General features: G+C 36.3%; 1 protein-coding gene across 1 annotated transcript in view; it reads right to left on the minus strand.

Annotated features, from left to right (window-relative positions):
• Positions 1-13841, minus strand: part of KCNH5 (potassium voltage-gated channel subfamily H member 5) — a 318849-nt gene that overhangs the window by 256069 nt on the left and 48939 nt on the right. Inside the window, exons 5-6 of the mRNA XM_063091599.1 lie at positions 8661-8776; positions 2941-3333 (exon numbers count right to left, since the gene is read on the minus strand). Of these exons, the coding sequence (XP_062947669.1) occupies positions 2941-3333; positions 8661-8776 (509 nt within the window). The remainder of the gene's footprint in view (positions 1-2940; positions 3334-8660; positions 8777-13841) is intronic.

Consider the following 13841-nt stretch of genomic DNA (forward strand, 5'->3'; position numbering starts at 1 on the left):
CAGATGCCAAGCCAGGGTTATTTGTGCAAGAATTTTATCAAGATAAATGCCTGGGAAAGATAAAGAGGGTAGGAAAAGAACAGGAAGAGCCTTCAGACCACAACGTAGGTCTGACACCCGTGAAAGAGGAAAGGGATAGAGAGCAAAGCCCTCAGCACAGTAAGTGGGGAGTCTCAGAGCAAAAGCAGCAGCAGCAGACTAATTACAACGCTTCCACCATCCCCAGTCATTGGCTGGGAGAAGTCTTTGGGAAATGCAGCTTCAGTGTGAGCTGCAGCAGATCAGACAATACAGCAGCCCTCAGATGACTGCATTCAGGATGTGTTAGTAGACGACTAGCTGCCTCTACAGAAAGTTAAGAAAAAAATGGGGGGGGGGGCCTTGATTTGTAGCATTTGTGAATCTCTGTGGTATAAATATTCTCACTATGGCCAATTTTGAGCTACCACTGTGTTATCACTAAATCCTGAGTTTGAAAGAGACACTAACAACTGGCTTTCCCAAGCAAGGAGCTGGGCCCAGGACATCGCTGACTGCTCCACACAGCAGATTTTCATGAAGAGAGATCTGAACCGTGTACTCCTTTATCCACCACCACCAACCTAGTGTTTTAACATAGTTCTTTTTTTCTTTTTCTTTTTCTAATTTTAACTTACACATTGTAATTGTACATATTTATGGGATACAGTTTGATATTTTGATACATATACATGTATGATAATCAGGTCGGGATAGTTGATGTGTCAACCATCTCATGCATTTATCATTTCTTTATGGCGAAAACATTCAAAAGCTTCTCCTCTAGCTATTATGCAATATACAAAATGTAACTGTTAACCATAGTCACCCTACTGTACAATAGAATATCAGAATTTATCCCTCCTATCTAATTATAATTTTGTGCCTACTGGCCAGCCTCTCCCTGTTTTCCCTCCCTGCCTTGGCACCCCCCTTCCCTTCCCAGTCTCTGGTAGTCATTGTTCTATTCTCTGCCTCTATAATATCAACTTTTTTTTCTTCTTATTTCATGTATGAGCGAGGTCATGTGATATTTGTCTTTCTGTGCCTGTCTTACTTCTCTTAACATAATGTCATCTAAGTCTATCCATTTAACATAGCTTTGATCTTCGCAGTGTGATAACTGAAAATGGTATTTTAGTGCAGTTTTACTTTGCATTTTTCAGTGTGAGGTTGAGAATCTTTGAATACGTTTACGTATTGTTATATCAATATTACATTATTATATATTTATAATTATAAATGCATTATTAGGTAACACATTTTTTCTTTTCTATGAATTAAGCCAACCTTTTGTCTATTTTTCTAAATTGACAGACAAAATAGTATGTATTTACCATGTACAACATTGTTTTGAAGTATATACACATTGTGAAATGACTAAATCCAGCTAATTAATATATGCATTACCTCACATAGTTATGATTTTTGTGGTGAGAACACTTTACATCCACTCTCTTAGCATTTTTCAAGACTATAATAAATTGTTAACTATTGTCACCAAGTTGTACCATAGCCTCTTGAACATATTTCTCCTAATTGAAATTTTGTGTCCTTTGGCCAACATCCCCCCAATGCCTCCCCACCCCAACAACTCCAGCCCCTATTAGCCACCATTCTACTCTCCACTTCAATGGGTTCACCTTTTTTAGATTCCACATATGAGTGATTATTTTTATTAAAATCTTTATACCTATGTTCTAGATAACCGAAATCTTAATGTATTAATGGAATAATCCATGTAGTAAATGAAATATAAATACTGCTTATTGTTCCCTTATTATATACCATTAGAATTTTTAAATTAACTCCCTTAAATCTTCTCCAGAGGGTTAATTTGAAGGAAATAAATGTACCTTTAAAAGCTTGATGTAGATGCTATCTAAAATTAGAAAACAAATTATTGTGATTCCATTTCCATAATTTTTAAAGTAACAATTATGTATACAGGATCGAAATACAATGTCTACTCTTAACTTCTGGGAAAATAATTTTTTAATATTATAGTTGACTGAATGCAGAAATTTTATGGGAAAAAAGTTACTGAAGTTTCAATCTACTTTCCAACACACATGTAGGAATGACAGCAATGACGACAATACAGTGGAGAGTTTTCCATCTGGGGAGTCTCCAAGGCCAGCGTAGATTCTTTAGGAAAATTAAGTTAGTAATGTTATCATTATGAACATATTTTAATAATAGATACATTCTATATTAACTCATTTTATACATTGTTAGTTGAGATTATTGGTTGCATCCTATTAGCAGCTTGAAAATTGTCCACTATTAAGTTAGAGGCTAAGTGATCTTCTAAGATACTGTAAATTTTGTATATTTCTAGTTGCACAAATAACCTGAAGGAGGAGAACTTTGCATTAGACCAGGCATCAGAAGTCATCTACCCGCAAATGTACTCAGACAAAATTTAAAGCAAAAGCTTATAAGAAAGAAACCAAAATGGCAAAAAATTCAAGAATTGATCTTCCATGAAATTTTCCTTATCTTTGTGCTAACTCTAGCACTACTACCATATGTATCAGGAGGAGGAAAGCCAAAAGATGAATGAATACACAGAGTTTTTAAATGCTGTACTTTCTCAAAGAATACACGTCTACTTCATCTTTCAATCATCTGGTTTGTGAACTTTATTTGACTCCACATGTTGAGCTTTTCTTCTCTTCCACCTCCTCCAGCCACAGCCATTCTCCTAGTAATTAGCATTTTCAACCAGAAATCAAGGAAAAGAAGTGGATGAAAATTAATTTAAGGTAATCAAATATAACTCATGGCAAGTATTGAGTAGGGTGAAGGTTGAAAGTGGTGGTTAAGAAGAAATTTGGATTATCTATGGAATCTTTTTATCCTGATGTTTTCAAAACATATGATCCACAGTACTCAGATAAACAAAAACAAAAAACTTACCTCATCCACATTTTCGAAGGCATTGATGATGTCATACGGTAAACAAGACAGCAGATCGATCACAAACCAGGTTTTCAGATAGTTCATCCTTATGAGCTTAGGGTCAGATATGACTTCTCCACCAGGCCCCACAAAAGTTGTGTGAAAATTTAAAACAATGTCAACCAGGAAAATAACGTCCACCACACTGTCCAGCACCAGCCAGGCTATGTTGTTCTGCTTCGTTTTGAAGGAAACATTATAAGGAACCATAATGGCGGTGTAGAAGGTAAGAATTAAAATCACCCAATCCCAAGTAGTTTTAAAAGCACAATAGTGTAAAATGATGTGTGGTGGCGTCTTTGGCGCTTCTTGCTTATACTGAGGAAGGATATCCGATCCCAGCTGAAGAACCTAAAAGAGAAAAAATGTATCCATAAATGATTTGGACATCTCTGCACAGTTAGCAATTAATTCAAACTTACTGACAGTCAAACCACAGCCTATTTATCATGACTCTTGGTTCCAAGTCTAGTCACGCTCCATAGTCTCATCTCTCTCTTCTCCTGAGTTGTCCCAAAGCTTGCTCAAAGGAAGTCACTCCAAGTCCAATTGCTCACCAAAGTTGATCACCTGCTGTTCCACCTGGCCTGCTCTCCAGTGGCCAACACTGATCTACACACTGCTGGACGTCCACTTCCAGGAGTGCCTTTGCACACTCACTCTGCAAGGCTGCCTGGAACCACATGTCTCTCCCCGATTGTCCAACAATTATTTGGGTGACTCATGGTTTTTCATTCTTCACACACATTTAGCACCTCAGGAAACATAACTTAGCTTCTAATGGCCTGCTGAACTCCAGAACCCCACTGTTGGTGATCTTGCTGTTGAATGATACTCTGCAAAGGCCCTGATGACCGGCGCAGTATCATAACAGGTTATAAATATTATAGCTTGCTTTTTCCTATTCTTCCTTAAATCAGGACAAACGATATTGTGTTTTCTGCCCAGATGCAAATTCCCTTTAGGAAATAAAATTGCTAAAACTCAGGTTTGCTTTCCATACCTTTTTGACAAATGGAAAAAATTTAGTGCAAGGTTATATGAACCTTGATTTACTCTGATTAGGACTAACTGAAGAAAGGGACAAAGAGAAAAAGCAGATGACAGCAAGAGTAGAGGTTTCAGCACCCCTTAGCAAAAGTAGCAAACACAGGAATTAGCATTGCTTTCTGGAACCTGGAACCCAGAAATTCTGAAAAAGAGTTGAAGGAGCAGATCAAAAACCTCTGCTCTATGCCGTCAATGAAGCTAAGGATTACATGTATTAAACAGTTTGGTAAACAGGATTTGTTAAATAATGTCTCCAACAGCTTTGCCGACCTTATGCAACCAATTATTCGTCTCTCTAGGACTAATGGGACCCAGGAAGTAGGAGTCAAAAAGTCCAAATCATAAATGCACTAAACATTTGAACGTAGGAATAGATAGGAATAGAAAAAAACAAAAATACTCGTTAGCATGTAATTCTATGAATTATATGCCACAAAGCAAAACAAATATACTAGCATCTTTTGCAACTTGGGAGAGTAGTCTGAAGTTTCTGTCATATATAGAACTTAAATAACTGAAAACTAAGTATGTAATATCTGTTATTACTAGTTTCAATATGAAAAGTGTCACTGGTACAGTATTCTCTTTAATTATTATTATTAGTTTGGAGATTGTAAGATCTATTTATAAGGATTTTTTATGTATTTACCTGCATTATCAGTGCCCCAGACATATTTTTCTCATAAGGTCTTAAATTGCTTAAATTATCCTACCAGGAATGTAAGCTTCATATTGGGGCAGAGTATTACATGTACAGAATTATACTTAATAATGGCTTCCCTTCTACCTTTTAACCACTGGTTTATCAGCTCCAATCTCACTGTGTTAAACATGAAAATTTCCTTCATATTCAATGTTAGTGTTTTCCTATCTATATCTACACAATCTATACTTTGAGCACAAAGTAATCAGATTTGAAAATAATAACAAACAGCGCCAGGGTACATTATCACCTTCGTAGGCCCTAGGCCTTCTTGTCTTCCTAGACCCCTTCCTCCTATTGAAAAAAACAAATTATAATAAAAAACATATTTTATAACAGTGTTGGTATGAAGATTAATATATTACTACATATTCAATTTTTGTTTTTACCTAAAAGTTAATTTTTTTCTGCTGCTGTTAATAGAAATTGAAACATTTTATGGGTCCCTAAAAGTGGTGTGGCCCTAGACACTATGCCTACTGTGCTAATAGAGAAGTCAAGCCTGCTCAGTGCCGAGGAATAATTTAAGGCCTCTTCTCTAGAGATGGAATGGGATCACCCCTGAGTTCACTGTTTCTTAAATCTGGCTTAAATCTAGGGAGGTTTTAAAAGACACAATATACTCATACCTAGACCCCATCCCAGAGAATAATTAAATTGGTCGTGTGTGGGTCATCAAAGCACTTATGTCTTTAAAACCTTTCCAGGTGATTACAGTCTACAGCCCAAGGTAAGATCCTTGTCTCCTATTTCTTTAGATATTCACGACTCAATTCTTCAGACAATGACCTGCATGTAAAGTGCTCCAAAAATTTTAGATAAGGAGGAGGAGGAGGAGGAGGAGGAAGAGAAGAACAGTAACAACGAAACAAGGCACTTAAGTGTTTAGGCTTTGATTTTTCTCATATACAAAGGACAACTTTAATTTTAGCTCATGTGCTCTTATAAAGCAGTGAGTAACACCTTTTTACTTTCATTGTTATTTCATTTGCACTTTCATAAGCAATAAGCCTTAGGTAGAGGGAGGATGAAATCACATTTTCCAATGTAATTTTGTACCAATATAGACACATTCTTTCTCTCTGAAGATCTGAGAGCACTGACCCTAATGGAGTCAGGCCCACTGACATGGCAGGGGTGCGTATATTTACGTCATCCAGCATAGAAGTGAACAAGCTGACGGCAATAAGCAAGATGTCAATGCATGTGGAAACTAATTAATTTAATTATTCCAGTCTCCTACATGCAGACTAGAATCTTTGAAACGGGATCAGCTCCAAATTCGGAGGATCAGGTGGAACTGAGATCACATTTATGTCTTGGAAAAAGTGAAAGAGCCCAAAATTCCATGACAAACCCAGATACTTGAGTTAAGCAAATTGTATGAATCTTTGAGTACAATTGGAAAAACAATATTCTGGTGCTAACTTGGTGTTTCTTTGGGGTCTGTCTTTGGAGAAGTAAGAGAATATACTGCAGGAGGCTGGGCTAAATTTCTGTTAAAAACTTTATTTCTGCATGTTCTCTGAAATTGAGCCTAAGACCTGACAGAAAGCAGTTCTGTATTGGAATCAGGCTTATTAATTACAAATGACTGATAAAGAAACTAACAATAATCAAAAGGCAAAGCAAAAAAAATCAGATGGGAAGAAACAGGAAAGAAAGTTTCTAAAAAATTAAAATTAAAATGATGAGATGTCAAGAAACTTTCCACTTGATAGAGAGAAAAAACAATCCTAAGTGATTCAGGGTCCTAAGGTAGAGGATTTTCCTCCCAATGATCACCTTCCTCTTATTCTTGCCCAGTTGTACAACAAAAAAAAGGAAAAACTCTGAATAAGGTATAACTGTAAAAGTCACCAGTCACAAAAACAAGCTTCTACACTTCAGCCTGATTTGTAGAAAGAAATGGACAACTCAAGGCAAAGGAAAAAGTAGCTTCACAATCAAGTAGTACTTAATAATGAGCATTATTGAAAAAGGAAGCTGTATCTAATTGCTTTAAATATTGTGCTAATTGCATTTCATCTTTTCAAATGTTGTATTTACTGTTATTAGTTAATATTTAGTTGTGTTAATGTCTTATTTTGGTTTTTAAAAACATGTCTGGACATCAAAATATTAATCCTGCCCCGAGCTAACAGTGCTATTTAGAGCAGAAAACCATAACAAGTCTCTTTGTTAGCTATGGTCTAAGAACAGCTTGAGCCCTCCAAATTCAGGGAACATACTTTACTTCCTAACCCTCTCCAAACCAGATTTAATATTTACAACTAGTTAGGAAAATTACTCTGGAGTGCTTCAACTCACTTTTCTCCAGCAGAGTAAACTGATGAACATATATGCATTCAATTTTATCTTTCTCTTTTTTGGTAAGTAACCGCAGAATATTTTGTGAATTCCCATTAAGTATTCAGCATAGTTTTGGTAGCTTAATGATCTTTTTGGCATCTTTCACTCCAGTAAAACAAATGATGATTATAGAAGACATGTGAACAATAAAGCTTTCAGCTGCATCGGAGTTCTGTCCTCACTCCTCTCTTTGGTCTCAGGGTAACATCGTGTAGTCCTATGACTTTCACAGCCATACCTTTGAGGATGACACTGCAGCCAACAATTCAAACGCACATATCTCTCTGGAGTGCCAGACCCACAAATCCCACTGCCTTTTAAGCAACCCCACTAGGGTTTCCTATCAGGCACTTCAAACTTTATACATCCAAAACTGAACTCATTATCATTGCCCACAGACCTTCACTTTCTCCTCTTATATCTGCCATTTTATTAACAGCACTGTCTACCAGTTGTCCAGACCAGAAAGAGTCATCCTGGAGTCATCTCCTTGATTCATACTCCATTCTAATCTATCAACAAATGTGTTGACTCTATTGCTGGTATGTCTGCAATTTGCCTGCTTCTGCTATAACTCCCTTACTTCAGGCCATGGTCATTCTAGTTAAATTACTACTTGGACTTCTTAACTTGTTTCCCTGATTATCCCTTCTCCACACAGCCACTAGGTCAAGCAGGGGTTCTTAGCCATTTTTGTGCCTTGGATCCCTTTGGCAATCTGGTATAAGCTATAGATGTATTCTTAGCATAATGTTTTTAAATTAATACAAAAAAAAATGGGATTACAAAAGAAACCAGTTAGGGCCAATATTCCTTTGAGAAGTTTTTCTGAGGCACAAATGTGATCACATCACTTCCCTAGCATATGAGACAACAACCACCACTGTTTCCCTATAGGCCACCCTAATCTATCCCTCCCCACCTGAATTCAACCACACTGAAGTCACACTCAATGTCATCGTACTGTCTCATCTCTGAGCCTTTGCAGATGCTGGCCTCCAGGATAGGAATGACCTCCATCCATTCCTCACCTGCCTAACTCATATTTTTTCTTCCAGATTCACTCAGCCCAGGCATCACCTCACCCAGGTAGCCTTCCTTAGGGCCCCAACTCTGGGGAAATGCCCCCGTGTGTGCTCCCACTTCACCCTGTCATAGTAATTTTCATATTTTATGATCAGTTTCCTCTGCTGGATCTTGAGCTCCTTGATGACAGAGCCCATTTCTTATTCATTGTTACATCCTTCACAAAGTGCCAAGCACAGAGCAAATCCTCAGTAAGTGTTTGCTACATATCTAAATGAAGGAATGACTAAACTCCCTATCTCATCTGCTCAAAGGACCTCACACTCTACAGACAACACCCAGGATGTCATGAACTACATTCCCATTTCAAAAGTTGGAGTGAATAAAATATTGGCGATTTCTATATTTCTACAAAGGAAAAATAAACTACCAGCTAAGTATTTGTAAAATAGTAGCCACAAATAACTATTAAATCATCTTTGGGGAAAAAGAAATGTTTTTGTTTTTTGGGTTTTTTTACTTCCCAAGAAGTTAGTCTCACACTTACTTCAGCTAATCTTGAATGTTTGTGAACCACTTCTGTTTTATTCATTGGTGTGAGCTGCTGCAAAACACTTCGGCTATTTGTCAAAGCACGTGTCAAACGGGCAAATTTGGTCCAACCTTAAAAATAAGGAAAGAAAGTGTCAGTTTTTCATACTTAATAAATAAGGAATCCAACATTTTTGCTAATATTCAAAGGATCTCAGCAACCACATACCATCCAGAAAAATGTAAACCATCAGTCTACAGCATTTTATTTCTACATAGACATCAAATATTTGAAGTGTACCTATAAAATAATGATCAGTTTTTATGTGTGACTTCTGTGTTTTGTTCACATCTATTATATAGTACTTGCTGTCAAGGCTGCTAGTTATCCACAGAATTCTGTGCTCCCCCTTGCATTATAAGGTTTTGTTTCTAGGAAATAGCTGCCCAGCCAGGAACACATTTCCCAGAATTTCTTGAATCTAGATGTGGCCCCATGTCCTTAGTTCTCACCAACAGAATATAAGCAGAAGTGATGTGTGTTATTTTCATGCCCCAACTTAAGAAGCAAGTGTGACCTCTTCACACTTTCTCCCTCCTTCTACTGGCTGGATTCAAATAACAGCAAGACCCTAAAGGATGGCAAAGCCACTGAATTACTATAAGAAAAAAATACCATATTCCAGCCAGTATCACCTGCCTTGGACTGTTACATGAGCAAGAAATATACTTCCATTGGGTTTAACCACTGAAAGTTGGGGGGTTATTTGTTATAGCAGTTAGTATTACCCCAGTAAAAACTGTCCTACTGTGTATAAGTATTTGTGTGCAGATATACACACATAAGACAGTAAAGCCCAATTTCAAAAAACCTCTCACACACACACACACACACACACACACACACACAAAACGGGGGGGGGGGGAGAAGATATAACAACCACAATTACTTGAAGTTGATACAACAAGCAAACAGAAAGGACATTGTTGGGGGGGATGGGGGGAGGGAGAAGGGAGGGAGGTTTTGGTGATGGGGAGCAATAATCAGCCACAATGTATATCGACAAAATAAAATTTAAAAAAAAAAAAAAACCTCTCATACTATGGTTCATATCACATACTTCCATCTTCCTTGTAATAGAGCAAAATATTATTTCTCTTTTATTAACAATCGCAATAATATCTTTAAATTATTTTTGGTACACCTAGAATTCTCAATGTTTTCTGAAAGAGCAATAACTTCTAGGGAAGACAAATATACATGTAATGAAAAACAAATTTCTTCTGGGGCCTCAAGTTGCCATTATTAAAATCATTGCTCTCAAGGAAATACCAGTGAGATGTGAATAGAACAGAACCAATCCTACTCCAGTCCTGTCCCTGTTATCCATTCTCTAGGTATCTCAAAAGCGCTGATCTATTAAGCATTTCATTAAAACTATTTGATAACTTCTGTGGTAACCCTTTCACTAGAGAACTTATCCAACAACTCTTTAAAAATGAAAAACTTCTGATAGTCCAAAGGAATGACCCTAATGATAGTGAAGAAATTTCAGACAATGTGACAAAAGATGAAGGAAAAAATCTGGCCGTAAACTAGCTTAATATATGTCAAACCATACAATGCAGGCGACATCGTACTTTAGTAGTATTCTTCAGGCTAATTCTGATTTCATTTTAGCTTTGAATTGCCCCACCAATTTAGATCCCTCTATGTATTCAATAATTGGATTGGAAAAGAAGTAAACTAGGATCAACTGATTCATTATGTTTCTTCTTCATTAATGGACCTCATCCTAAAGACTAGAACAAAAAATGTTAGGTTTTGAGAATTATATGCAACCCTCAGGCTTACCCTGTGCAATGTGCTAGAGAAACAGAGAGGCACCAGATATGCCACCAGCTCTCTAAAAACAATGCCAATGTGAAAAATATATATATACAATCTCTATCACCAACCTAGACTTTTCTTCTGAGTGCTGGACCTATATATCTAATTAGGCATAGGCCACCTCTTCCTAAGATGTCCTATAGGCATATAATACTCAATATGTCCAAAATTAATCTCATCACCACGTTCTCCCCCATTCCCAACCCTGCAGGTATTCCTGGTCTTGGTGAATGGCCCCATGATATATCTAATTGCCTCGTTTCACTATTACCTACACACACACACACACACACACACACACAAACACACACACACACACTCACACACACACACATCTAATCACTTCTAAGCTTTATAGATTATAATTTATCAATAAATCTCTCTCAAATTGAACCGTCTCTCTCCGTCCCTATTATGTCAGGCAGTATGTCATCTTTCACCTGAGTTATGTGGCAGCATCCTAAAGACCATATCACATTGCTGGCAAAGTTCTTTCTGAAGCACAAATCTGACCATGTCTTTCCCCTATTTCAATCCTCCAACAACAACCTAGAAGCCTCCAGGATAATACTATGTATGCTTCATATACAGGTCACTTAGTTTCTGACCCCAAAGATTTGCTCTGCATCCATCTCCTGCCACTTTCTCATACCCGCTCTGTATTCTAGCCTTATTAAAACCCGTAGCAAATTAAATAAAGAATAAATTCAAAACTAAAATTAAATCTACTAGAAATTCTTTGTACAGCCTATGATGTTCCCTGTTTCTATGTTTTCATATGTTATAATCAATCTGCCTGCCTGGAAAGTCTTTTCCCTCCCCCATCTGTCTGGCTAACACTTACTGGTACCTCCAGTCTCAGTTAAAGTATTACCTCTTTCTGGAAGCTTCTTTGATCCACCCGTAAGAGAGGTGCCTTCCTCTGTATGTTCACACCTCACATGGCAGTAACAACACTGATGCAGTTGTTGACTAACAACATATCAGTCACTCTCACTAAACCATTGTTCATCTCTCCACACTCAGCACTTGGTACAGGGCCAGGCATAAAATAGGTCATAAACAAACAAACAAATAAATCTGACAGCTTTAAAAATCATATTTAAGAATATACCCCATTTTGTTTTATTATCATTTGGTTTTGGTTTGATTTTGGTTTTGGGGGGTAAAAGTGATGAGGGTGTCCTCAGATGACAGTAACTATATTAGCCATAGGTATATTAAAATATTACCTGGTGGTGATCACATGAACCAATTCCCGCACTAAATTGCCTCTCATATATATCTATATATATCCTATTGATTTTGTTTTTCTAGAGAGCACCAACTAATGCAGAGAGGGGCATAGCAAACACGTAGGGAGACCAAATCTCCCATTAGGAGACTCATAATACAGATTAGCTTTGAAAAGCCCAGAGATGTAGTGCAATAGATAAACGTGGTTCACCCCATCTAACCTTATGTCTTTCAAATGCATTCTACTACAGAATCTTTTGTTTTCAAATAACACATTATCACAGAATTTTTGTTTTTCAAGTATCATATATTTCACAAAATATACTTTATGAAAGTAAAACCTGCCTTAATAAAAATTTGATGACATGGAAAAATGCGCTTGCTATATAATAAGCCAAAAAGGCAGAATATAAAAGAACAGCATGTTTATACGTGGACATGTATAGGTGTGTACACAAACACGTTAGCTGAATGCTCACTGAATAGTAGGTTCCTATCAAATTTTAGTTTTTATATTAGTTATTTCTTAATTTGTATATACTTTTTTCTAATGAAAATATATATATTTCTATTTGAACAAATTTTTAAAACTACATTAAAATATAATTTTCTGAATTTTTGAAAATTTGTAAAGTAAACATGTATTCTTTATTTTAGGGGGGAAGGAGAGAGAAAAGATTGGATGTTAGAGAAAGTGTTACATAGTCCCAACACTGTCTGAAGATGAAGAATAATTATTTTTAAAAAACTGAAAATGACAAAATGAAAACATGTTATTAAAATAAGAAGGCACAATCTAATTGTAATAATTAAACTATATGACTTTAAAAAGCCTGACAGCAAATGACATTACCTTAATGAAAAAGCAAGGTCTTTGTTTATTATTTTATTAACTCATCTTCTATTAATTAAGTTTTGGCATTTTTTTTAAATGGTACCTTAGCACAGGGAAACCCCAATTTTATATTTTGATTGCAGCATTAAGAATGAGACACATAAAACCAATTTGAATAAAGATTTGTTAAAAGCTTAAAAATATATATATTACCTGGTGATAATTTCCCTGTCTTACATCAACTGAATGTTATAATTGCATTGACTATCTAAAAACTTTCAAGTCAATCTTCTACTCACTGAAGGTTCATATTTCTAAGACAGGTAATGTTGTCAATGTCACATGAAAGAATACAAATCACCAAATGGCATATGTTCTCTCATGCCTATGAAACATAGGATCATGCAGGAAAGTAAATGTGTGAGGAAGGGGAAATATGACAATGACAGCTTCTTGTTTTTCTACTTGAAGCATCATGAGCACATACTACCATGTTTCTTAAAGAGGAAGCAGTAGTTCCTAATTTAAATGCCCAAAAAAGTTTGCTCACATATGTCTGTGTCTGTGTGTATCATGCTTTACGCATGAAGTCAATATAATCAAGGAATATTTCATACCTTTACCTTATTTTAGTTTCCTAAAGGAAGAAAAATTTTGTAAACACCAAAAATAAAACACGTATTTTTCTACATGGATAAAAATAGGACCATCATTGATTAAATAACAGGAAAAAACTAGACGTAAAATGTAATATTAATTCATCATTCTAAAAGTGTTTTTAATTTGCACATTCTGAGTGAAACTATTTTTAAACATAGACGAAAAGGGAGCTTACTGCAGGATATGACTTTCAGGTGCCAGATCTTACTCTTCCTATTTCTAGTTGTCAAGTACCATGGCACATTCTGGGCACTAGATAATTTTTGTTGAATGAATGAATGAAGAAATGAGTAAAAATGTTAAATAGGAATTAACACAGCATCTGCAATATCTGTAATTAAAATTATAATATAAAAAAAGGAAATACACCCAGCTCTTGTCAGGTGTTAGCATAACTCATAATGTGAAGGAAGGGCTTTGGGCTGGAGAAGGTGGAAAGGGTGTGGTACTGGAGGCTAGGAAAGGAATGCTGGAAGTGTTGAAGATTATAATTCTGCCTTCAGAAAGAGAATCATGGAACTACTAGCAGAAAAAGAAAGGTGGTGGCAAATGTTGAACTGACTCACACAATGGAA

The sequence above is a fragment of the Cynocephalus volans genome, chromosome 3 (genome assembly GCF_027409185.1).
Source record: "Cynocephalus volans isolate mCynVol1 chromosome 3, mCynVol1.pri, whole genome shotgun sequence".
Taxonomy (NCBI): domain Eukaryota; kingdom Metazoa; phylum Chordata; class Mammalia; order Dermoptera; family Cynocephalidae; genus Cynocephalus; species Cynocephalus volans.